General features: G+C 41.8%; 1 protein-coding gene across 1 annotated transcript; it reads right to left on the bottom strand.

The window, feature by feature from the left end:
• Nucleotides 1-796: 796 nt before the first annotated feature.
• Nucleotides 797-27,044, bottom strand: LOC145396699 (hemolymph clottable protein-like). Its single transcript, XM_080269986.1, has 5 exons — nt 26,989-27,044; nt 22,369-22,480; nt 15,179-15,284; nt 4,902-5,018; nt 797-934 (listed from the first exon to the last, which is right to left on the bottom strand). The coding sequence occupies exons 2-5, from the start codon at nt 22,458-22,460 to the stop codon at nt 797-799; spliced, it is 453 nt and encodes a 150-aa protein (XP_080126112.1). The 5' UTR covers nt 22,461-22,480; nt 26,989-27,044.
• Between the last annotated feature and the right edge of the window lie 551 nt (nt 27,045-27,595).

The following is a 27,595-nucleotide window of genomic DNA, read 5'->3' as shown; positions in this document are numbered from 1 at the left end:
GGTAGGAGTTCCTCCTTACCTGACTGGGTTTTCTAACATGCTGGAACCAAAGAAAACGAGTTCTATGGGAGGGTAACTATTTTATCCACTCATAAACAGTATTTATTTATTTACTTGGTACGAATGTATATGTAGTATGAGAGTATATTGGTTTTCAAGCAGTAATAAAGGCATTATAAGCATTGTTTCACTCACTAACTAATCACCATACCTGACCTTTTTTTGCCACATTACCTGATCATTATTTCTGGCTGTTTCTTCTTCTAATGCTATGTAAACATTGTCCTCCACATTGAAATCGATTGGGGAATCACTCTGGCCCTGAATATCTTTACTAGCCAGGTCACTGGTAACAGGTCCTTTGCCAAGACAGTGGCATGAGGGGGGGAGGGGGGAGGTTATGTGGTGTAAGGCATTGTCCCTGCTTGGCATCTTGTAGAGGAATAGAGGAAGGTGTCCCGTGTATACATACGAAAAATGACGCGCAAAAATTGAAAATTGTGCAAATTAGGGACCTTGCAATTGCACGACGTACAGGTAAAAGTCGCCGGGACTGGCAAATGCAAACCATTGCAACGTACCCATACGTCGATGGGACGGGGCGGGTTAAATACTGCCCAGCTCTGTATGTACTGTGTATATATATATATATATATATATATATATATATATATATATATATATATATATAAATGAGCCACGTTGTTTGTTTGTTTGTCCTGCAATCACGCCCAAACCAAAGGCCACAGACCCACAGACCCATATAATTCTGAATCAGGGTGACCCAAAGAAGACTTTAGGAGGGATCAAAATTCAGATCTGGGTCATTTGAGGTCACTGGTAGAGTGTTCGGCTTTTTGACCCAGGCAATGCGGGGTACCTCTGCAGCCCAATTTTTGGCATGGAGACATATGACCTCCGGTTTGGACATAGGCTATGTAAGGTTGACCTCTGAGGTCATTTGAGGTCACTGGTAATAGTACACAAGTGCGCACAAATACTGTGCGTTCGTCTGCTAAATCTGAAACAGAAAATTCCTGGACCTCTTATCATCCTTCTTCAAAGGCATAAGAGGTGTACAGTCATAAGAAAAACTATTGGTACCACCAGGAATGTTCGATGCGAAACGAACGTTAGCTGGGCTATGTGGGCTGGTCCTTGCTGTTCGCCCCTCCCCTATCTAGTGTTGCCATATCACAATCCCATTACAGGAGTTGGAATAATGAGCAAGAATGAACCATATGGCGGGGATAAACAGCTACTGCAAATTGACTTTGGACTTCCCCCCACAAGGTATTAAGAAACACAGAAATCATAGTATATCACAATGTTTGTTCAAGAAATGCCATTCATTAATATGCAATCATGTTTCCCTTGTTTATCAGGACCAGTTGGATGCATTTTGGCATGGAATCACTTAGATCTCTAAAGTATTCTAAGGACATTTCTTTGCACCAAACATTTGTCACTTCAGTCTTGAGGTTGTCCAGATTGGGTGTTTTCTTTTCTGCCATGATTTTCTTCATCTTTGCTCAGCAGTTTCCTATCAGATTTAGATCCAGACTGTTGCCAGGTCAGTCGAGGACCTCAATCCGATTATCCTGAAGCAATTTTGTCACCTTTCTTGACTTGTGGCATGGAGCTGAATCGTGCATGAAAAAGTCGCACCCATGAATAGCAAAAAGGTGTAACAAATGATCTGTCAGAACTTCAATGTACCAGCCACCAATCCTCATCAAGTTCTTAGGAAGAAAGTAGAGGCCTCCCCTTCCCATTTCACCTGAGAAACATCCCCATACCATTACTGATTGTGGCTGCTTAACAGTCAGCACCGTGCAAGCAGGGTCATTTCGACTACGGGAGGCAAGGCGACGAATCTTGGCAAAACGCACCTGGAACACTTGAAATGTGCATTCGTTGGAAAACAACTTTTCTCCACTCATCCGATATCCAGTGTGCATACTTCTTGGCAAACTGAATGTGTTGCTTCTTCATGTGGTCAGTGAGAAGCGGTTTCTTGACTGCAGTGTGGCTTGGCAAGCCCAGCTCCTTCTGCAAGTGGTGTTGGATAGTTCTAATTGAGACATCTTGTAACAGCTGGGGATGATTTCTCTTCAATTCTGCTGCTGTCAGTCGAGGATTCATGATTCCTTACCTCTTCAGAAGCGTATCTGTACCTCTGGAAGTTGTCCTCTTCTTTCCACCGCCATGCTTGTGCTCTGGTACAACATCAGCGCGCTGCAGCAAGAATCCTCATGACAGTTGACTTTGCACGTCCAGTACGTTCACAGATCGTGTGATAGGGACATTATCCTCCCTCCATGCAATAATACCGACCCTCTTATCCCTTGAGCAGTACTTTTCAGGCATGACAACTTGACTCTAGGAAAATAACAGGGCAAAGAGTAATGCATACGAAAAAAGAGAGGGAGGTGCATGCTCGGAGCGACGGGAACATACACTCCCACTCTCGCTTCTGGGCAAGCACTGACGTGCTGAGTGTTTCACCACCTCTTGCCACACCAGAGGAGTTGCCAGGTACTTTTTGCCCCAAAAACTCACTTGGTAGAGGTGGAAACACAAAGCAGACAACTTTCCCATACCAATTCTGTGTGTAGGTCTGAAGTCAATTTGTGGTGGATGTATATAGGACGTGTTTGCTTTACCCTGAGCTCCCTGCCGGGAATTAATAATGAAACTCGCACGTTTATTATTTTCCTACTATTCAACACTTATTATCTATAGAACACAACAAATACGTTATTTTTGAAGGGTATTAAATCTATAGGCATCGACTTTTTTTTTTTTTTTATGATAGTCTAGCAGGAGTGCACGAGTTCGTTTGCTTTTGGTGGTTAAATGCTTCAGATGGATGCTTCAGAGTTAATATGGATGGAGTGTGGCTGAGTCAGTGTCATCCATGCGTCGACGTCTAGAGGCTGTTTTGGACAAGGGAATGAAAGGTAGATTCACCGTCCTTGGCTCACGCAGCGAGTGTGACGTCAAGGATAATAAGAAAGAGAGAGAATGGAAGCGTGAAAGAAAACGAATGTAATGGTGTACCAACATAAACTGATGATTTCCGGATCAGTTGGTAGGTATTTGGTGTTGCTGTAGCCTACTCTCAACCAGTGATCTCTGTCAATATTTTCAGTTGTTTTTCTCATACTCAGCTAGCTTACAGGCATCTGTGACGTCGGATCTGTGTTTGTATGACCCTGTATACGACATTCCTATATTCTCTGAAAACAGATAGTTCTTCTTGAAAACATATTTTAAAATATCCCAGAAACATAGCATTAACTTTTTCCTTGCTCTGCATGCAATTTAGGATGCAATTAAAAGTAATCCATATAGGCCAGGGAGCTAATATTACAGGGCAGGTAGGTGAGCGCCTGGCCTCACTATCAAGCGGAGACCCTCAGTCTGGCTTATCTGTGACGTCATGCGCAGACCGAGACACGGTTTTGCTCCCCCCCCCCCCGTGTGAAACTACCTTATATTCTCTTTACCTTGGTTTTGGAAGCAGGGGGTGGGTATACAAAATATTAAAGCAATGAGACTGAACACGAATTATTATTTTCCTTCTACTCAACATTTATTCTAAGTAGAAAGCAATACATATCATTATTACATTGAAATGTACTAACACTGCATGTTACTATCATACGTCTGGCATGGGTGCACATACTCATTGCCCGTCTGCATGTGTGTTGCCGACTCTACACCATTCTCTCTTATTTTTATTTAATGAATTCGGTGCCGGATAATAACGTATTGTCTCTTCGCACAGAGGCCAAACGATCTAATTAGCTTTTTTTTACCTCTAACACAAATTCTAATATCTGTGTCTCACATAACCAACACTGACGGGTTTGTGGTATAAACTTTTTTGTCCCGTCATTCCATAAGACTTCGTCATTGTTTCATAGTGCTTAGATCTGAAGAGTAACGATAGTTTTTCTTATGACTGTACATGGTCTTTCTGGAGCAGAAAAATTGAATTAGAACAAACAGGATTAGAGTATTAGCCTTTAGGGCCCGGGCAACGCCGGGTACCCCTGTTAGTGTGTGTGTATGTGTGTGTGTGTGTGTGTGTGTGTGTGTGTGTGTGTGTGTGTGTTATACTGTATACATACATTATATAAATACATATATACATTAAATATATAAATTTCTGTACATTTACTGTACAGAGTCCACCAACCTACCTATCTATCTTTCACAGTTTCAGTCTATTATCTATCTATATGTATCTCTATCAATTTGTCTATCCCTCCATCTCGCATTATATCAATATATCTATCTGTCTACTCATTTAAAAAGAAACAATTTTAGGCCATTAGAGTGAAAAGAGTACAGTGGAATGTCCCTGAGTTATGTTACTTGAGCAATAACCCGCAACCAACCAACCCATTGATATAAACCCTAATGGGCCACACCAGATTGAAATTTCTTAACCCACTAGACCACAAGGCATCCATATAGCTATAAGATTACCACCTAACGTAGTAAACGGCCTTTCATGAAGAATAAGGCCACTTGTTTATTATTTTCAGTTTAATTTAACCTAAAACTGCTACTCTCCATCTCGAATGCTGACCTGTAGCACAAGATTAACACTAGGTGATGCTAGTCACGAGGAAGTGCCATGGAATGGATGTAGATCCGTTGCATTTTTTCCCTTGCCACCGAGGTACATGAAATAAGCTGCAAAAGGACGATACCCTGGGCCAAGTTAATGTGAAATAATTATAACACTGCATCGAGGGAGTGTTTATTAAAGTTCTCTTAACTCGGATATGCCAAGTGCCCAGAGACAGACAGACAGACAGAGGGAAGGTAAAGGAACCATCAATCATTTGTAAATCCAAGATAAGAACGTTTGGAAACAGACAAACCTCTGCTGCAAATAATTCCCCAAACTCAGAGTTCGGGCTGAGATGTCTATAGAGGATGTGAGATGGGATCAGACTTTGCCTTGAAGCCAGCCACGCCACGTCCAGCCTGTCACCGTCCTGGGAATTGTGTATCATTATCATTATCACCATTAGTAGCAGTAGCAGTAGTAGTAGTAGTAGCAGTAGTGATTATTGTTGCTCTTATACTAACATTATTATCATCATTATCATACCAAACCCTTTTCCCCATCCAAGGCCTGGGTCAGACAGGGTGCACAAAACAAGAAAAGAGAAAAAAAATATGATGAAGGCAGAACTAATTAATACCATGTTATATGAAATGGGGCACAAACTACTTCAATCACCATTCAAGCCATCGAAATCCTGATTCCACCTCACAGACAACCACCCACACATGTGCGTCTCTCAATTGTTGACTGCGAACAAGGGTCTTCTTCGCTCCTGTGTGCAGTACAACTTGCATGTGTGTGTGTGTGTGTGAGGGGGGGAAGACACCACACACAGACCTAAATAAGGTGGAGTCAAAGGCTTTCCGTTTCATCACCTTTCCTGCTATTACTAACTACCTTCAAAATCTCTCTCTCTCTCTCTCTCTCTCTCTCTCTCTCTCTCTCTCTCTCTCTCTCTCTCTCTCTCACTCTCTCTCTCTGTCACCTGGTTAGGATTCAGTCATTTCTGGAGGTCCACAAGGGTCAGTCCTTGGTCAATACCTGCCTACCATTAATATCAGTGACGTAGATGTTGGTGTGTATGATCTCAGTCTTCAGATGACATCAAACTTGGGGCAAATGTGATCAGACTTGAAGGGATTGAAAAACTCCAGCCCAGCTTGTGTGGGCTTGGGAAACTTTCTGAGACATGGCAAATACTATATAACTTGGAGATAGTAAGGTAAAGGTAAGGATACTGACCATGCAAATCCCGGGTAAGATTATTCACTTTTGAGGAGAATTTTGAGGATAACTAATTGGGAAAACGACTTGAAAGAATTCAAGCTAGAGCTACAAAACTTATTCCAGCCGTCAGGAGATTGAGTTAGCTGGATCGCCTGAGGGCTCTGGAACTGTTTTCATTAGTAAATCGTAGACTACAAGGTCAAGTCACTGAAGTGTTTAAAATACTGAATGGGTTTGACGGTCTTCATCATAGGAAGTTGCGTAGATTCAACATGAACCCAACACGCAACCATGGTTGCTCCACGCGGAACAGACTCCCCATGGATGTTGCTAATGACACTACTGCAGTACAGTATAAAAGAAACCTTGACAGAATCTTACACACACTAGGATGAGTGTTTAGTGGGTATGCACTGCAAAGCTAACACGAAGTATCTACTCGGTATGGACCCCCAAATCTTTGAGATTCTAACTTTTCCTTGTAACTCTCCCCCTCCCTCCCTCTCTCTCTCTCTCTCTCTCTCTCTCTCTCTCTCTCTCTCTCTCTCTCTCCCCTTCGCCGCACTGCTGTGTCTTTCCTTACTATAGCTGTTTTAAAAACCAGTCATCTTCATTACTGTATGCATGCACCTCACCTCCTTTAACGCAGGTGCGTGGCGCCCGTCTGTCAGCACACCTTTACCTCTTTTTGCCCAACTCTTTCATGCAATAATTGATTGATACACTCAGACAGTCATACATTCAACAGGTCAGCTATGGAACTGTCTTCCTCTCTCCGTGTTCCCATTTGCCTATGATCCTCAGATTTTTTTAATTTGTCCAAACATCTAGAAATGAACGGATCTTGAGTCTGATTTTCTTCTCTTCAGATTATCTCGAACAGAACAATTTTTTGCTGACTTTTGGCCTTTGATTCTTTCTTCTTTGCATAAAAATTATTACACACAATCTAAAAGCTGTCAAGTAAAAGAATATATACCAATTTCTTGCTATGTGCTCCCTCGTCCACAATTCATCCAGCCAGTTTTATCCCCGTCAGGCACCTAGCCTTACCAACCTCCAGTCCCCACTTTCTCTGGCACTTATTTATCATTTCTGTCCAACTTTTTCTTGTCCCACATCATCTTCCCCACCCTCAGCCTCACTCATATATACCTTTTCATCACCCTCCCGCCATGCATTCCCTCCATTTAACCATACCATCTAAGCACATTCTCATCTATTATTCACAAATTTCGTCACTTTGCTTCATTTATGAGGCGCACTTCTTATCCAACTATCTCTGCGCACCACAAACATTTCTCAACACCCTGCCTTCACTGTTTTTGTTCTTGACTTGTCATGTTCGTGCCACCCCATCGGTTCTCGCCCAGTTGTTAATGTGGGCACTAAAAACTCCATCATGCAGTCATCTAGTGGCCTCTATACTCAGACTTATGTTTTATATCAAGGTCTTTATAGCATCCACTTTCCTTCCGTTTCCCAACTCTACTTTCCACTTTCTTTACACATTTACCTCACTTCTCTGTCACTAGACGCAGGTACTTCAACTCCCCTGTCAGTTCACGGATTCTCTTTACCATAAACATTAATTCATCAGAATGTGAGGATACCATGGCCATACACTGGGAAAACCGAGTTATTCCATCATGACAGTGCACTGTTTACCAAGTGTGTGTGTGTGTGTGTGTGTGTGTGTGTGTGTGTGTGTGTGTGTGTGTGTGTGTGTTTATACTACAGAGGAAAGGAAAATGAAAAAGATAGTGGTGTAGTTTTCTAATTAACCGAAATCTTGCAAACAACATTGTTATATTCACCAATGTATTTGACAGAGCAGCACGGGTTGTAATTGGACTGTGCAAAAAAATACACCTTGAAAGTACTACAAGTATATGCACCAACTTCTCAAAGCTCACCTGAAGAAAGAAAAACATTCTGTGACGACATCTCCCAGAGTATGGAAGAAGGAAAGACCACATATACTATAGGCATGGGAGACTACAATGCAAAAGTTGGGAAATTAAAAAATGGAGAAACGTATGAGAAAATCTGGAGTTGGAGAAAGGAATGAAAGAGGAGAAATGGTGGTAATGTACAACATGAGAATAATGAACACATTCACCAAAGAACAACGAGAAAATGGACCTGGAGAAATCCAAATGGCGAAACAAAGAATGAAATCGACTTCATTATAGCAGATAAGAATAACAAGTAGGTGGGGGCGCCCATCATCCACTCACTCAATGTAGGGATGCCTTATGATCTCTACACTGAGTGACAATCCAAATGGTTTCCTGTACCCAGGAAACCATTTACAAAGCTGGGTGGTAACCATATAACCGGGGTTTTTGGCCGGGATAAGTGTCCCCCAGATTCCCTTACCTAAAATCACTTAATCATGGCAAACGTTTCGGAGAGCCTCGGAGGGCCAAATACCTGCCCTGGGCCCCAACCAAATGAGCAGATTCGTATGGCCATGTGGAATGTGACAGGTGCGAATGAAGACAGTAAGAGGTGGAAGTGGTGAATGCGTTCAAGAGTGAGAGATATGCCGTGATGGAGTTGTGTAAAACAACGATGAAAGGGTGTGAAATGGAGGAGTGGGAGGGTGTAAAGTGTGTAAGGTCGGGCAGGAATGGCGAGGAAGATGCATGGAAGGAGTTGCTTTGTTGATGAATGAAATGTGGCACGTTGGAATGAGAGATTACAAGTGTGTCAGCTCGAGATGTATGAATGTCAAGTTCAAGTTTATGAAGGTGAATGTGGCAGTGCTTGTTGCGTATGCACCGTGTGATGACAGGAGTGAGAGAGAAAGAAAGACAGGTTTTGGGATGCCCTGGATGAAGCAGTGGGAGAAATGCCCAGGAGCTATAAAGTGACCGTAATGAGCGATATGAATGGAAGAGTAGGCACTGGTCCTGAGGATGACATAATGCGGTGTAATGGAGTACCGAAGAAAATTATGAGAAGCGACTGAAGGATATGTGTCAGGAAAGGAGGTTGTGCATTTGTAACTCGTATTTCAAACACAAAGATGCATATAACTATACTGTACATGGTGTAGAGGGAACGGCAATCGTGTTGAAAGGAGCCTGATTGATTATGTGCTCGTAGAGAGGTCGATGCTGGGAATAGTTGCTGATGTGAGGGCCGTGAGAGGACGATGTGGAGGTTTGTCAGATCATATGATTGTGGTATGCAAGCTCAAGCAGAGGAGTGAGGTGGACCAGGAGAGATAGGAGCAGTCAGGAAGAAAGACTGAAAGTTGAGAAGCTGAGGATCAAAGAAATGGCAGATGAATACAGGATCAAGGTAGGGGAGGAGTTGGAATCAGTGAACTGGAATGAAATGGATCTGGACGGCCTGTGGAGTGCATAAGGGGATTGCTTAGTTAAGCATGCTAAAGCGGCGTGTGGCGTGACAAGAGTAACAACAAAGAAGAATGGTACGGCATAGTGGGATGAAGAGGGTAAGAGAGCAGTGGAGGAAAAGAGGAAGAAGTGGCTAGAGTGGTTACAGAACAGGGGTCCAACTGAAATAAGAATTGAATGTATTGAGGGCAAGAAGTACGTAAAGAGACTAGTGAAGAGGAAAAAGAAAAAGATGAATGTTGATCTATGAAGAAAAATTAGTGCAAGTTACTCAGAAAATAGGAAGTTATTCTGTAAAGAGGTGCGGAAATGTAGAAGTGACAATGGAAAGAAATGTGAAAGTGTGAAGGATGTAAGTGGTAGATTATTAACCCATGAGGATGAAGTGAGGACCAGATGGAAAGAATATTTTGAAAGCCTGATGAATGGGAATAGAGGGGGCAGAGCCGCTGTAAACATGATTGGTTTAGGGGGTGTGCAGAGAAGGAATGCTGTACCAGGAAACGCGACACTCGCTCAGGTGAACGTTGTGAAGCGACTGAACAATAGGAAAGCAGCTGGGGTTGATGAGGTGAATGCAGAGATGATTAAAAGTAGTGGAGAGAGAGGAATGAAGTGCTTATTGTAGATATGTAAGAAGGCATGAATGAATGCAACCGTGCCAGCAGAGTGGAATAAAGCTGTGACTGTACCCCTGTAAAAAAAATGAATGTGAGCGAAGTTAGAGCAAGAATTATCGTTTCATAGGTTTATTCAGTGTGGTAGGAAAGTTATATGGAAGAATTATTATAGTGAAAATAAGAGAGATATTGAAAATAAGAGAGATATCAGAAGTCCTAATGAGTGGCAGAAGTGGCTTTAGGAGTGGCAGAAGATATGTGGATGAAATATTTGCAGTGAAACAGATAGTGGAGAGGCCCCCTTTTTTTTTTATGCGAGGAAGAAGGAAGCAAAGGCTGATCCCGCATGAACGTTCCTTCCAAGAAAAAAAAAAAAATACAAAAGAGAGCCAAATTCAAGATCCATTCATTTCCAGATGCCTGGACACACTGCGCTTGAAAGACTGGAGTTCATAGGAAACAGGAAATACAGACAGAGGGAGACAGTTCCAGAGTTGACCTGTTGCATAAATGAAGGATTGGGAATAACGGTTAACTCTTGCACTAGAAAGTTGGACAGCAAAGGGATGAGAGTTTGTTGCTAGACGGGTGCTACACGCCCACCATAGAGATGGTGGGGTGCAAGCAGACAGTTCAGAGGAGCAGTGACCATTGAAGCGGCGATAGAAAAGAAATAAAGATGCAACAGTACGGCGAAGAGACAAAGGTTGAAGGGAGCCAGTAAGAGGAGGAGAGTTGATGAGACGAATAGCCTTAAACTCCACCCTATTGAGAAGAGCTGTATGTGGGGAGCCTTCCCATGCATGAGAGTTGTACTCTAAACAGGGGTGAATAAAACCCGTGTATAAAGTCATGAACTGTGCAGGGGTAAAGAAGGCACTGAGTCGGCTTAGTACACCTAATCTCTTGGAAGCAGATTTCACAAGAGATGCAATATGATCTTTCCAAGATAAGTCCCGAGTGAATGAAACCCCAAGCATGTTCAAGGATGATGCAGGACTGAGCTGGATATTGTTAAACATTAGTGGGTGCTCCTGTGAAACATTTTGACGGGTTGATAGGTGTAAAACTGAGTGTTTGCTACATTAAAAACAAGATCATTTTTACCCCAGTCAGAGATACGACCCAAGTCAGACAATAGGTGTGCCATAGCCTCATCCCTTGTTTGTTGATGTAGCTGCTGAGATGGGAACCGAATGGAAGGTGAAGGGTGGAATCGTCAGCGTTTGAGTGGATAGGATTAGATGTACAGCTTAGAAGATCTTTGATGTGAGGACTATAAGATGTTTATGGCATTTATGGATCTGGAAAAAGCATACAACAAAGTAGAAAAAGAAGGATTGTGGAAAGTTTTGTGCATGTACGGTGTAGATAGTAAGCTGCTAGGTGCCGTCAAAGGTTTTCATGATGGTAGTAAATGGTTCAGGATCAGTGTGGACGTGAAACAAGACTGTGTGATGTCCCCATGGTTGTTCAATATATATATCGATAGAGTGAAGAAAGAAGTAAAAACACGAGTAATGTAGAGAGGGACGGCGTTGGTAATAAGTGGTGATGGATGGAATATCTCAAATTTTTTGTATGCTGATGATGCAGTATTACTTGCAAATACCGGACAAGAAGTTGATAGATTAATGCAGAGTTTTGCTGATGTCTGTGAGCGTCGTGCCTTGAGAGTAAATGCAGAAAAGAGTAAAGTGATGGTTACTGAGAGAGAAGGTGACTCCCAGTGCGATGTTATTGTGAATGGAGAGAGACTAGAATTGGTGAAAGAGTTCAAATACCTGGGTACAGTCATAGAAAAGAGAGGAAAATGTACAGAAAAAGTGGAAAGTAGAGTGACACAAGGAAGGAAAGTAGCTGGTTCTATGAAGACCCTGATAAGAAATAGAGGCTTGAGTATTGCAGCTGCACGAGGCTGCAACACTCATAATAATACCCCCGCTAATACCAATACACCAATCCTGTATGAGACAGCCCTAGCATGTATTCAGTATGAACGGTGGGTGTATGTAGAGGTGTATGGTATGTAGGAGAACTACTGGGCCTTGGGAGCAGCTGTGAAGCCTTTACCAAGAGTCGGATACATTAAAAAAAAAAAAAAAAAAAAAATGGAGTGTTAGTGCCAACTTTAACATATGGATGTGAAACTATGGTCTGGCATGATAATGAAAAATAGAGAGTGAGAGCAGTGGAGATGAGACTGCTGAGGAATGTATGTGGAGTACAGAGAGTGAATAGGATACGAAACAATGTGATTCGTGAAAGATGCGGAATGAGGAAGTCTGTGGACACCAGAATCGAAGAAAGTGTACTGAGATGGTATGGTCATGTGGAGAGAATGCATAACAATAGTGTGGTGAAAAAGGTATATCTGAGCGAATCTGAAAGAGGCAGGAGGCGAGGTAGGCCAAGGAGAAAATGGAGGGATAATGTGGATGAGTGTGTGAGGAAGAGAGGTATGAAAGTCGGTGAGGCTAGGGAACGGACAAAAGATCAAGCTGGCTGGATGAGTGTTGCGAGAAGTGCATGATCAGGAACTTGGCACCCCTTTTTCACATTATAGCGTCCGGATTGACTCTTTCGGATACGTTTATGTGAAGCTAAAGAATGTTGTGAAAGTTTTTGGCGTATCAAATAGAGCCAGGATTCCGGGGGCTTGAATGATGAATGAATGAAAACGTGGCCCATTGGATTGGGCAAACTTGAGCTGTCTGGACGTTGCTACTGCTCACCCTGCCTTAGGGTGGAAAAGGAAGTCCGGATGATGATGATGATGATGATGAATAACACGATCACAAATTTCACAGTTATCAACAAAGTAAATATAGGAAGTGAACATACAATGGTGGGTTTCATAGCCAGATTCAGCTTCAGAAGGGAACGAAAATAGATGATTAAAAAAAAAAAAAAAAAGATATTCCCAATAAAAGGAAACGAAAACAAAGCAGCCAGTCAGTTAGAAATAAAGAATAGATTCCAGGCTCTGAGTAATGCTGAATGTGACATCAGTGAGCGGAATGACAGACTACATAAGTGCTAAGGGAATCAGTGGAGATAGTAGGAAAACCTAACACAACCAAAGCCAAGAAATATTCAGAAAAGACACTCGAGCTCATGAAAAAAGGAAGGAAATGAAAGTAAAAACAAAGAAAGATGAAACAGAACGAGCGAAATTAAATAAACTTATCAACACGAGAGAAAGAGAAGAAAAAAAGAAAGAGAAACATGGACCACATCAAGGAAACCATCAAAAATGGAAAAAAGTCTGCAACAAGTCCGAAATAAAATGGCACTAGGAAAGCAACAAATTATATCACTGAAAGACAAAAACGGTGAAGCCATTAAATGCAGAGATAAGATGGTGAAGAGAGTGAAAGAATTTCATAAAGACCTGTATGTATCAAAGACAGAAGTACCAATAGCTAACTTTTCAGTTGACACAAATAAAATACCTGAGGTAACACGAGATGAAGTAAATATTTCTCTTAAGAATATGAAAAGAGGGAAGGTTCCGGGAGAAGATGGAAAAGTAGTAGATTTACTGTTGGGTGGAGGAGTAGGAGTACAAAACAGGCTTGCCCACTTTTTTACTCAATGTATAAAAAAGAAGAAAATTCCCAAAACATGGTGTAATGCAATACGGTTGTTATTTTACTTTACAAAAAAGTCGACTCAAAAGATATTAGTAACTGTCGACCCATTAGCTCATTATCAGTCATTTACAAACTCTTCACTAAAGTCCTTACGAAAAGAATAACAACAAATTTGGAAGAAAACCAACCTAGAGTACAGGCAGGATTCCGAAGCGGGTATTCGACTACTGATCATCTACACGCAATGAATCAGCTAACTGAGAAAACTAAAGAATGTAATAACCACTGCGCTTAGGTTTTGTTGATTACGGAAAGGCTTTCGACTCAGAGGAGCACACTGCAATTATAAATTCATTGCGAAAGCAAGGAGTAAACAAGAACATTGTAAATCTGCTCGAAAACATATGTAATGAGGGAACTGCTACAGTTAGATTACATAAAGACTCAGAAAAAATTACGATTGAGAAGGGTGTGCGTCAAGGGGATACAGTTTCAATAAAATTATTTACAGCATGCCTAGACTGTATTTTCAGAACGCTAGACTGGGAGAACAAAGGAGTGAACATAGATGGAGAAAAGCTAAACCATTTAAGATATGCACATGATATTGTCCTAATCTCAGAAACAGCGGAGGCATTGCAAGAAATGTTAAATGACTTGAACAGAGAAAGTTTCAAAGTAGAGCTAAAGATGAACCGGAGTACAACTAATGTTTAATCCAAATTCACCAATGAGCGTCGTCAGGATAACAAAGAAATTCTTGAAGACGTCGAGGTGTACAATTACTTGGGGGTAAATACTAATATTAACGAAAAACCATGATAGTGAAATAAAAGACGCATTACAACTGGATGGAAAGCTTTCGGTGTAAACATAGAGACATTATGAAAAGTAGCTTGCCAGTTTGTATGGAACGAAAAGTATACAACGAATGCATAACTCCAGCTATGATGTACGGTTGTGAGAACTGGAAACTGACAAAATCGATGGAATATAAACGAATCCGTTCTCAGAGAGGAATATCTTTAAGAGACAGGAAAAGATCAGCTTGGGTGAGAGAGCAGACTAAAGTCAAAGTTATAAAAGAACAGAACTGGAGATTGGCAGGCCATGTAGCATGAGTAAAGGATAACCGATGGAGCAAGAGGCTGACTGGCTGGACATCAAGAGATTGTAGCAGAAAAAGGCCAGACAGAGGATGGAGAGATGAGATAGAAAAATTTGCAGGGAAAACGTGGCAAAGATTGGCTCAGTCAAGGAATTGGTGGAGAAGGTTGGGAGAGACCTTTGTTCAGCCGTGGACTTGTAATGGCTGATGATGAGAGAGAGAGAGAGAGAGAGAGAGAGAGAGAGAGAGAGAGAGAGAGAGAGAGAGAGACTGATAGATAGATAGATAGACAGATAGGTAGGTAGACAGATATAGATATTACGTGCCTTCCTATGTGTATATACGATTATAAGTGTAGTAAAAACGACCTGTACGAGCATTTTTAAGTCCTAGGTCGGGGGAAAAATTATTTAGGGTCTATCCATCCATCCATCCATCATCCAATCCTATGTTGCCCCATGAGAAGCGTAGAAGCCCGGGGTTAGGCAAGTTGGTCCTGACATTTAAGATGAGAGGGAAAAGTCACAAACAAAAAAGTATGTGAATCAGTGCACTTAAGAAGCGTGAATACGATACAAGTGTATGTAATGTGTAATTATCTCACACTTACGTATGACCTACAACGTAATACGACTCAAGGTGTACGTGGTAAATAGTGGCCTTACCTCACAATTGCGTAGAACCTCTTCAACGTACACGAAGGTGGAGTGAGTGAGGGAGGCGGGGGCCGAGGGTTTAGCCAGGTGCACAGAACGACCAGCCATCACCGAACTGCCATTACAGGAGAAAATCATGATCATCATGATCATCATCACTGTCATCATCATCATCATCCATTCAGTGTAAAGCAGAGATAAAAGACAAGCCAAGGTCACATGGAAAGGTCAAAGGTCAATGTCACATGGCAAGATGAGCTTAAGTATTTTTCATTTGCTTTAAACCAGACTTGGGGGAATGGTTGAGGCTGAGGGAGGAACGAATAGACTCGATATTAGGGACACTAAGCTACCAGCAAGAGCCGCAGGGCAAGGTCAAAATCCAGCCGGTGTTTATCTGTGTGAACAAGACAGTCAGTTTTAATCTTATTTAAACTAAACTTGGTGTAAGGAGTGAAGGCCAGCCAAAGGGTTCACCCGCTGTTTTGAGAACAAAGGATAAAAATCAAGGTCATATGGTAAGGTCAACTTAAAGTTTTCACTCGATTTAGGCCAAATGTTTCGGAAGGGCTCGGGGTACGGAAAAGGAAAAGGAAGTAGATTTTGAGAACAATTCGTTAAACGTCAGGGTCACAGGGAGAGGTCAACTTTTTCCCCTAATAACTAACAGATTTTATTCCATTTGGACCAAGTTTTGTGAAAGGGCTAGAGGTCAGCCAAGGATGACCACATTCTATTTTGAAACCAATAGGTCAAATGCCTTGCGGCTTTGACCAAATTTGGATTAAAGTTGGATGGGTCGAGACTCATGCAAGAAGGAACTTATTTGATTTTGAAAACAATAAATCGAAGATCAAAGTCACAGGGCAAAATCAGATATGCGGCCTCTAGAACATTTGTAGGATGTGGATGTTGCACTCTGTGTGTGCTCCTTCATGCTTAGCTATATATTTTTACCATCAACACTTGTGTATAAGTGACAGAAAGGTGTGATTTGTAGAGTACACTGCCGACGAGGAGGAGCTACAACACCCCTTATGTCACTTAGAATACAATCCTCTAAGTGAAACGAGGGCGTGTGACGTCTTTGTGGTGGTAGTGGCTGTAGTTGTAGTAGTAGCAGTAGTAGTAGTAGTAGTAGTAGTAGTAGTAGTAGTAGTTGTTGTTGTTGTTGGTGTTGTTGTTGTTGTTGCTGTTGTTGCTGTTGTTATTCCATGTTCATCTGAAATGTGAACCCAGTGAACTGGCAGCTGAAGTTCCTCTCCTCCTGCAGTCCACCATCCTCCTTTTAAAAGATAGTGTAAGAAATGAGGGACGTTTATATAACTGGGCAGTGGAGCCGCTCAATTACAGTGTATCGATGCCACCACGTGAGGGCGTCCCTCTCCAGCACGATGGATAGCTGATCTGTGTGTGTGTGTGTGTGTGTGTGTGTGTGTGTGTGAGAGAGAGAGAGAGAGAGAGAGAGAGAGAGAGAGAGAGATTGGGATTCGTGAGAGAGTTCAATTACCCGGGTACAGTGATAGAAAAGAGGAAAATGTGCAAAAGAAGAGGAAAGTGGAGTGACACAAGGAAGGAAAGTGGCTGGTGCTATGAAGGCCTTGATAAAAAACAAAAGGCTTGAGTGTTGCAGCTGCACGAGGCTCATATGAAGGAGTGTTAGTGCCAATTTAACATACGGATGTGAAACTGTGTTCTGGCATGAAAATGAGGAATCGAGAGGAGAGCAGTGGAGATGGGACTGCTGAGGAATGTATGTGGAGTACAGAGAGTGGATAGGACACGAAATAATGTGATTCTTGAAAGATGCGGAGTGAGAAAGTCTGTGGACACCAGAATCGAAGAAATTTTACTGAGATGGTATGGTCATGTGGAGAGAATGCATAACAAAAGAGTGGTTAAAAAAGGTATACCTGAGCGAATTTGAAGGAGGGAGGGGGCGAGGTAGGCCAAGGAGAAGGTAGAGGGATAATGTCGATGAGTGTGTGAGGAAGAGAGGCTTGGAGGACGGTCAGACTAGGAAACTGACAAGAGATCGAGGTGGCTGGATGAGTGAGACGTGCATGATCAAGCACTTGGCATCCCTATTTAACGTGACAGCGTCCGGATTGACTCTATTGGATATGTTTATGTGAAGCTACTGAATGTGGTGAAAGTTTTAGGCGTATCAGATTCCGGGGGCTTGAATGATGAGTGAATGGAAACGTGGCCCATTGGATTGGGCAAACTTGGGCTGTCCGGACGTTGCTACTCCTCGGCCTTCCCTAAGGTGGGAAAGGAGGTCCGGATGATGATGAAGGGGATATATATATATATATATATCTATATATATATATATCTATATATATATATATATATATATATATATATATATATATATATATGAGAGTAGTCAGAGTAATAGTTACGGAGGTGAGAATGTTGAATGGTAAGGGGTGGAATATCATAAATCTGACGCAAAAAGGGGACTTTAGGCTGTTGGATAATAGTGAACATGATTTTTGCAGACTGATTCAGAGTTTTGTGAACGTCTGTGGGTAGCGTGATCAGAAATTAAATGTACAGTAGGTATGAGTAAATAAAGTGGCTGCTGAGAAATTGGATAAAATAGTGGAAGGAAGAGAGAATGTATTTAGTGGAAATACATAAACGCCAGATTCAGCGATGGAAAAAGACAGGTAAATGCATGACGGAATTAGAAAACAGAGTAGTTAAGGGAAATAGTGGTTGAGGAATGTAGTGGTTGAGGGAAATACTGACTAGGGGAAGTAGTGGCTAGGGGAAGTAGTGGCTGGGGGAAGTACTGGCTGAGGGAAGTAGTGGCTGAGGGAAGTAGTGTCTGAGGGAAGTACTTGCTGAAGGAAGTACTGGCTGAGGGAAGTAGCGGCTGAAGGAAGTAGTGGCCGAAGGAAGTAATGAGTGGAGGAAGTGAAGTGGCAGGTGCTGTGAAGACACTGATCTGGAATACAAAGCCGCATTTTCGGCGGCACAGCAGCTTTATATCAATTAAATATAATAAAGTGTGTGTGTGTGTGTTTTTTTTTTCCGAGGGAACTGGGCATGTCTCCCACCTCAGATACTAAGGCTGGGTTGCATGGAGTTCGGTGAGCCTTAGGTATGAGGTAGGAATGAGTCTCATTGGTTAGTATACTCTGTTCTCTGTCTCCTTTATTATCGCCCGCCTTTAGAAGGAAGTGCGATAATGTTTTTGCTTGCCTCTGTGTGTGTGTGTGTGTGTGTGTGTGTGTGTGTGTGTGTCTGTTCCCATTGTATCTCATGAACGGCTTCAGCTGTCAACATCAAACAATCAGGGTATCAAGATATGGCCAAAATCTTGGCCGAATTAGAAAATGGGAACTCGGGGTCAAGGGCAAGGTCACCAAAATGGCTCCCAAAGGTCAACTAATTTTTATCGCCCGCGTTTAGCATCACTTTATCTCGTGAACGGCTTGAGCTATCAACATGAAACCTCCAGGGTATAAAAATATGGCCTAAATCTTGGACTTGGCCAACAGCATAATCCGGTGGCGATTAGCACTCGGTTCCAGAATGCTTTTCTTTCATTGGCATACTCTTTACTTTAAATTGCCCACTTTTTAGCAAGGCGGAGCAATAATGTTTTGCGTGCCTCTGTGTGTGTGTGTGTGTGTGTGTGTGTGTGTGTGTGTGTGTGTGTGTGTGTGTGTGTGTGTGTGTGTGTGTGTGTGTGCGTGCGCGCGCGCGCGCGCGCGCGCTCCTATTAGATCTCATGAATGGCTAGAGCTATCAGCATGAAACCTTCAAGGTATCAAGATATGGCCATAATCTTGGAAAAGTTCGAAAATTGGGACTCGGAGTCAAGGTCAAGGTCACTAAAATGGCTGCCAAACATCAACTAGTTGTTATCACCCCCCTTTAGTTCCATGATGTCTCATAAACGCCTTCAGCTATCAACATAAAACCTTCACTGCATCAAGTTATGGCCAAAATCTTGGACTAAGCCAACTGCATATTCTGGCGGGTGATTAGCATTCGGCTCCCGAATGCTTTTCTTCCATTTTATGTAGGAATGAACCTCCTTTGTTAGTATACTCTGTCCACTGTCACCTTAGTTAGTATGCTCTATTCACTCCAATTATGTAGGTATGAGTCTCTCTTGTTAGTATACTCTGTTCACTTTACCTAGGCCAAAAACTGCTGTCCTTCCATCTTGAATGTTGAGCTGTAGCAGGAGATTAACATTAATGTGATGCAAGTCACGAAGAAGTGCTATGAAAAGATGCTGAGCAGTAGCATGACCTTTCTCAATCACAAACTTACAAGAAATAAGATGCAAAAGGACGAAAATCGCCACCAAAATAAAATGATTGAACTATACTCAGATCTATCCTCCTCTCTGAATGCCTTTGGCAATCAACTAAGCTAAAAAAGAGTTACGGATTTTTGCCAGCTGAGAACAAAAGCACTATACCGTAGAATCGATATCGTTTGCCTCAGTATTATACAATGTTTAAAAAGGTGTAAGATAAAAAGAAGATCACTTAGGAAATCTGATACGAAGTCTGCTATACTACGTAGAATACGGCCGTGAGTACAAAGGCGCAAGAGGAGGGCAGCCTGATGATGTGTTAGGAAAAAAAAGAAAAAAAAAATGATTACGTCATTTGTATTCTAACGCCACAGATCTACCATCTCCTCATATTGAATGCTGAGCTGTGAGTAGACTGACACTAGCATATGGCGCTAGTCACGAAGAAGTGCTATGGAAGGGGCGTAGGTCAGTATGCAGCACTGTCTCTTTCTGCCACTCGTCTACGTGAAATAAGCTTCTAAAGGACGAAAATCTGGGCCACGTTAAGGTGAAAGAGCCATAGTTAATTCTTCCTGTCACCAGACGATTTTACTCAGGAGAAATGTCAGACTGAAGGGATTAGCTAAGAGGCCCCATTAACCCCTTCACTGAGGTTATGTATATCGTCTGGTGGTAACAAGAATAACAGTAAAAGTTCGTCCAAGCTTTGAAGGGGTTGAAGTACTATTGTGTGAACGTGTTAAAGGCAGTGTAAGAGAATGGGAGTGATGGTAATTGTGGTTGTTGTAGCCGCAGTGGTAGTGGTGGAAGTCAGGTGGTGGCAGTGGTGATAGCAGTGGTAGTGGTGATGGTTAGGTGGTGGTAGCAGTGGTAATGGTGGTGGTCAGGTGGTGGAAGTGGTACTAGCAGTGTTAGTGAGTGTAGTCAAGTGATGGGAGTATTGGTAGCAGTGGTGGCAGTGGTGGTAGTGGTGGTGGTGGCAGCAGTGGTAATGATGGTAGTCAAGTGTGGTGGTAATGTTTGCAGTGGTGGTAGCAATGGTAGTTGTGGACATCAGGCGGAGACAGTAGTGGCAGCAGTGGCAATGGTGGTAGAAATGGCGGCAGTGGTGTAGCAGAGGTAGTGGTGGTATTCAAGTGGTGGTGGTATTGGTGGTAGTGGTGGTGGCAGGAATGTTAGCAACGGTAGTGGTGGTGGTAGTAGTGACAGTGGTGGTGGTGGTGGTAGTGGTGTCAGCAATGGCAGTGGTGGCAGTCAAGTGGCGGTGTTAGAAGTATTGGTGGCAGTAGTGACAGTGGTAATGGTGGTAGTAGTGGTAGTGGTGGTGGTGATAGGAGTGGTAGTGGTCGTAGTCAAATAGTAGTAGTAGTAGTAGTAGTAGTAGTAGTAGTTGTTGTTGTTGTTGTAGTCATATGGTAGAAGTAGTGGTGGTGGTGACAGTATTGGTACGAGGTGATATCCAATTTTTTTCTGACTGGGATCGCGACTCCTAAACAGGTTGTAGTAGCATGATGCGCCTCTAGGTGGCAGTAGTAACATGCATTGCGAGTCAGTGTGCCACTGCCAGGTGGCGCGGGGCATGGGGGACGTGGGGATTAATGACATTCGTTTGTTTGCTGTCGTACGCGTGTTGTCTGGCGAGTTTCGAGATTTAAAAAAAAAAAAAAAAAGTACGGATAATGTGCATCAAATTTTGTGAGAATCTCGGAAAAAATGCAACACAGACTTTGGCAATGATTCACCAAGTGTTTGGTGAGAAATCTCTTGGTCGAACAGCCTCACCAAGACCCAAAAAGGCCAAACAGGTGAAAAGCAATGTCAAGAGCATGCTGATCGTTTTCTTTGACATCAAGGGGATCGCCCAGCTGACCACTCAGTTCCAAGTTCTAGTGTGATGTTTTGCGGCGACTGAGTGAAGATGTGAGAAGGCAATGCCCAGAACTTTGGCAAGACAACAACTGGCTGCTACACCATGACAATGCCCCAGCTCACAATGCCCTCAACACCCTGCAGTTTTTGGCCAAGAACAACATGGCTATCGTCCCCGACCCTCCTCGCAGCATTGGGCCCCCTGTGACTTCTTTCTGTTCCCAAGAATGAAGATCAAGCAGAAAGTGTCGTTTTGATATCACTGAGGACATACAGAAGGAACAGCCGGCGGTGCTCGATACTCTTGCCGAGAAGGACTTCCAGGGAGCGTTCCAGCAATGGAGGAAGTGCTGGGACCGGTATATCAATGCAAGGGAACTACTTCGAGGGTGACGGCGGCCAATAGGAGCTATGGTGAGTTTTCAGTTTTGTATAGCATTAGTCCAGACAATTTTGAATAGTACCTCGTAATGATAATAGTGGTGGTAGTGGTAGTGGTGGTAGTAATAGTATTGGCAGTGGTGGTAATGGTTGTGGTGGTGATGATAGTAGTGCTAGCAGTGGCAGTAGTAGTGATAACAGTGGTGGTGGTGGTGGTGGTGCTGGTGGTGGTAGTGGTGGTGGTGGTGGTGGTAGTATTGGTAATGGTGGTATAGGTGGTAGTAGTGGTAGTGGTAGTGATGGTGGTGATAGTAGTGGTAGTAGTAGTGATGGTGGTGGTATTAGTGGTAGTGATGGTGGTGGTAGTAGTGGTAGTGGTAATGATGTTGGTGGTAGTAGTGGTAGTGATGGTGGTGGTAGCAGTGGTAGTGGTAGTGATGTTGATGGTAGCAATGGTAGTGATGGTGGTAGGTAAGTGCTGATAGTAGAAATGGTAGTGGTGGTGGTGGTAGTGGTGGTGATGGCGGTAGTAATGGTGGTAGTGGTAACAATGACAGTGGTGGTAGTCAAGTGGTATATAGTGGTAGTTATGGTGACAGCGGTGATAGCAGTGGTGGTGGAAGTCAACTGGTGGCTCAGTGGTAATGATGACACCTACCGTGGACCAGTGCTTTGGGCCAGGGAGGCGAGGGTGGAGCTGATGAAGGATGCCACCTGAGCGGAGGGTTCGTGCCAGGTGGAGAGTGCCATGCGGTGCCACCACAACACGTCTGAGGGCAAAAGTGTTCATAAAGTAGCTTGACGGCAGCAGGCATACATAAAATGCTACAGTATCTCTAAAAAGATATTCCTAATTTTCTCTGTCCCTAAGCTATCTCTAATTTTCTCTCTCCCTAAGCTATCTCTAATTTTCTGTCCCTAAGCTATCTCTAATTTTCTGTCCCTAAACTATCTCTAATTTTCTTTCCTTAAGTTAAAATGCTATCTCTAATTTTCTCTGTCCCTAAGTTATCTCTAAAAAGCTACTTCTGCCTGTATATCTCTATATTCCTAAGCTATCTCTTAACAGCTACTTCTACCAGTATTTCTCTATATCCTAAGCTATCTCTATATATCTATATTTTTAAAGCTATCTCTAAAAACATTTATCTAATACTCTATACCCCTCGCACTTTGAGGGGATTTTAATAATTCGAATACTGATTGGAAAAAATTTTCGTGCAGGTAAAGAAGAGGACAGGTTGTTAGAACTGGTAGAGGATGCAGTGAATACATGGACGTGTGGTAATAATATTCTCGACCATGCCCTAGCAACAGACAGTGATCTAACAAATTTGTGAGAAGTTGGTGAAAATTATGGCAACAGCGATCATAATATCATCTGACTTGAAGTTGCTATAAACAGTAAGACCTACACATATAGCCTATCAGTTTCTAGTTTTTAAAAAGCTAATTTCGATAATATGAGAAACTAAACTCCCAGCACCAATGGGATCAAGTTACTACAGGTGGATAATGCTGAAGAAATGTGGGAAATGTACACTAATCGATTGATGTCTGTCGAACCAAAAAATGTATCCAGAATTACCCAAAATAATGACAAATAACCAGCCTGAATGTCGAAGAATACTGAAGAAATTTAATCACTGGTCGCAAGAGAACCCTATTTTTTTTTTTTTTTTTTTCATAATGTGAAACTCTGAAACGAAAGTTTCTCGTGAAACAAAGTCAAATCCTACTTTTTTTTTTTTTTCATTTTGTGAAAAGTACAGAAATGTAAAGGACAGCATAGGCCCTCTACTAAACTCGGAAAGCGATCTCGTCCATGATAACCAAACAATAAGAACAATTCTGAACGACTTCTTTCACAGTGTTTTCACAAAAGAAAATTATGCAAACATTCGAATTCCTCAATCGGTTTTCTCGACACCAGATGATAAGTTATCGATCACCAAAGTGACAAGACATGATGTGTTGAATTATTTTTAGAAGATCGACCCAAATTAATCAACTGGCCGAGAGTGATATTTCCTCGTATATTACCTGAATGTTAGAGTTTGCCTTTCCCATATCTAAAATATTCAGTCAATTCTTACTGAATGTAAAGTGCCTAATCAATGGACGTTCCCCAAAATATAACCCATCTCTTTTTAAAAGAAGATAAAAAACGCGCCACAGATTACCGTCAAATATGGCTTTATTATGCAAATTTTGCGAAATAATGTTAGAAATAAAATTACCGCATTCCTTAATATGCAAAATCTTGTAACAGATAATTAGCACGGGTTTCGTAATAACAGATGATGCCTTATAAATTTCCATGAATTTTTTACAAACGTATACGATAACTGAGACGCAAAAATACCGCTGGATATCATCCACCGAGATCTAGAAAGCGTTTTATAAGGTCCCCTATCTAAGACTACCAGAAAATCTAAAAGCCCACACCCTCTCAAGCAAACTATGTTCATGGATTTCTGATTGGTTCACGAATAGGAAGCAGCGGGTAGTAACAAGTGGCGAATCATCAGATTGGCTAAAAGTAAGAAGTGGAGTTCCTCGAGGGTCAGTTCTAAGACCAGTTCTTTTCACCATGTATACCAACGATCTAGAAAATGGGCTCGTTTCTAAGATATCGAAATTTGCAGATGACATGAAGATTGAAGGCAAGGTAATTATGAAAGTGGACAATGAATTTACACAAAACGACCAGGATAAGTTAATGAACTGGAGCGAAAAATGGCAGATGAAAACTAATGTAGATAAATGTAAAGTAATGCACTTTGGCAACAAAAACATTAAATATGAATATCTCATGTTCCATACCCCACTGGTGGAAGTAAAGGGCGAGAAGGATCTAGGAGTTATTATCAGTGAAGATCTCACAAATTCTAAACAGTGTATTGCAGCCAGTAACAAGGCAAGGACAATGCTCAGCTTCATTGCGAGGAACTTTGATCATAAAACGCCTGATGTAATCTCTAAGCTCTATTCGATATTAGTTCAACCACATCTAGAATATTGCGTGCAGCAATGGTCCTTGAATCTTATTATGGACAAAGACAGACTCAAGACAATGCAGCACAGAGCCACAAAAATGATCCCATCGTTGATAAACTTACTCTGCGAAGAATAACTTAAGATACGACGTCTGTTTTCTCCTTATAAAAAAAGAAAGTGATGACTCAGAGGAGATACAAGTATTTAATTGTCTTAACATTTCTGACGATGATAATTATAATAAGTTGTTCGATGTACAGAACGATACTATGAATAGAAGTAATGGAATGAAACTAAAAAGCACGAAATGCAACACTAATAAAGGAAAAAATTACTTCAATATTCGCGTAGTGGAACAATAGAATAGGCTACCAACAACGGTAAATAGTAAAAAACAATTGATACGTGTAAAATTCGACTAGACAAAATCAGTTTTGAGACTATAGACTGTAACTGACTTAGTGTTGTTTATTTCTACGTTGAAGTGTAGTCGTATGATGACGACTGTGAAACATTTGCTTAATAATAAACTTAATAATATATTTTGTGTTTGCTTTTCTTTTACATACCTACAGAACACAGCTTAAATAGTGCACATTTTTCCCTCTTCTGCTTCTCCTATATCCATCCATGCTCTTTCTGACAAACATTTTTTTTTTTCTTTTTTCCTGCTAGGTGGATGGGGGAGAGTCTTCATCTTATCTAACCTTTTTTCTTACACGTTGGTTTAATCTTGGTAGAATTAACACTTTATCCAACAGATAACTTCGTCATGGGCCAACAGGCCTCCTGTTATCTGCATTTCCTATGTACTCCTATGTACCACATCACGTCCGTTTGGAAAAGGCTCCAACGACTCACTCTCACCTCAGTAAAATCGTCTAGAATTATCTGGGAACAATGTTAAATTTGTTTGTTGATATTTTGTTTTCTTCTGTGACTTTGTCTTTCTAGTTCTCTCTGCTTATCTAAAGCCAGGCGTCTCAATCCCATAAAGGGTGGCCACAAACAAACCCCCTCCACGTCGCCCTGTCCTCTGCCACTTGGCTGTTCTCCCTCCAACTCACACATCCCTCTCTCACATATCTCTATCCTCAGTCTCCTCCTTGGTCTCCTCCTCCTCCTCCTCTCCCCCTCTACCTCACTCACATTCGCTCTCCTAGGCAGTCTGTCATTCTCCATCATCTTCACATTGCCAAACCATCTGAAAATCTTTTTAGTTGCGAGCTGGGTGTGCTACCAATGCATTACTGGCTCATCCACTTACCAAAAAAAAAAAAAAAGTACAAATATGCAATCTTGTATACAAATTAAGCTCAAGAAGGGGCTGGAGAGGGAGGCCTTCACGTGGTCACATCGATTTAGCTAAGCGGCTCCACTCCCTGGTTATACCAACGTCCCTCAGCTCCCTATTACCCAAAAGGAGCATGGTGGACTGAGGATGAGTGCAACATCAACCCGCAGTCCATTGGGTTCACTTCTCAAATGAAACTGGGACTACTACAACTACGGTACCACTATTACCACCACCACCATTACTACTACTACCACCACTACTGCTACTACTACTACTACCATTACTGCTACCACTACCACCACCACCATTACTACTACTACTACTAGTACTACTACTAAGCTGGACACAGTTTATGAATACTGCTAACAGCTCTTTGTATCAATATAAGCAAGTAATATTACATGCAATATTATACCCAGTTGAAGCAATAAACACTAGATGAATATTGTACGAAGTCTATGTTGATAAGATTATTAACCTCTCCACGTCACGTGCTATAAGTGTATAGAGAAAGACAAAAGTATCTTCCTAAAGTTTAATGAATACAAATCGAAGAAATAAAATCATTTGAGGTACGCACTAGCAGAGATACGGTTTTGACTGCATTTTGCCTTTTGTAAATTTTCTTCAGACGGAACTGAGAAGAGTTGTTTCTCTGACAATAAAACGACAACTGTAAAAATCAATGCTTCTGAGGCTGTGTATGTACTGCATGTAAAGATGGTTCATTCCAGTAGTAGTAGTAGTAGTAGTAGTTGCAACCAAAGGCTTGTCTGAACGGAGACTCAGTGGACTACAGGCTGAAGTTGCCGTTCCACCATACTCCTTGCAAATGATGGGTAAGGAGTTGAGAAACGTTTAGATATCCAGGCAGCTCCACCACCCTCTCATATCGGTGCCACCACGTGAAGGCGTCCCTCTCCAGCGCCTAGATATATGTATTTTAAAAGAATACATGAATGCAGATAATCAATACAATACCAGGGACCCATGTAGCTGCACTGAGGAAGGCCAGGCTACGGACCTCAGGAATCTCGCCTTTGTTTTCAGTAATGATTAACAAGAAGGGTAGGATCTGAAAAATAAATAAATAAATATACAATATATATATATATATATATATATATATATATATATATATATATGTGTGTGTGTGTGTGTGTGTGTGTGTGTTCATATACTGTATATGTATGTGAATGTATGTACCGATAAATAAATAGACAGGTAGATAGATAGATACACAGATAAAGTCGTACTAGCAAGATGTATCAGTGGTAATAGCAGTAGTAGTAGTAGTAGTAAAAGTAGTAGTAGTAGTAGTAGTAGTAGTAGCAGTAGTGGTGATGGTGGTGGTGGTGGTGGTGTAGTAGTTACGGAAGCGTAGCAGTAGTAGTAGTAGTAGTAGTAGTAGTAGTAGCAGTAGTAGTAGTAGTAGTAGTAGTAGTAGTAGTAGTAATAATAATACCAGTAGTAGTAATAATAGTAGTAGTAGTAGTAGTACAGTAGTAGTAGTTATAGCAGTAGTAGTACTAGTAGTAATAGCAATTGTTGCTGTTGTTGTTTTTCAGGCCCCAAGCTCATCTGAACA

The sequence above is a fragment of the Coenobita brevimanus genome, chromosome 39 (genome assembly GCF_032717465.1).
Source record: "Coenobita brevimanus isolate Jiangsu-jjx chromosome 39, ASM3271746v2, whole genome shotgun sequence".
Taxonomy (NCBI): Eukaryota; Metazoa; Arthropoda; class Malacostraca; order Decapoda; family Coenobitidae; genus Coenobita; species Coenobita brevimanus.
This window is presented reverse-complemented; position numbering and strand designations above follow the sequence as displayed.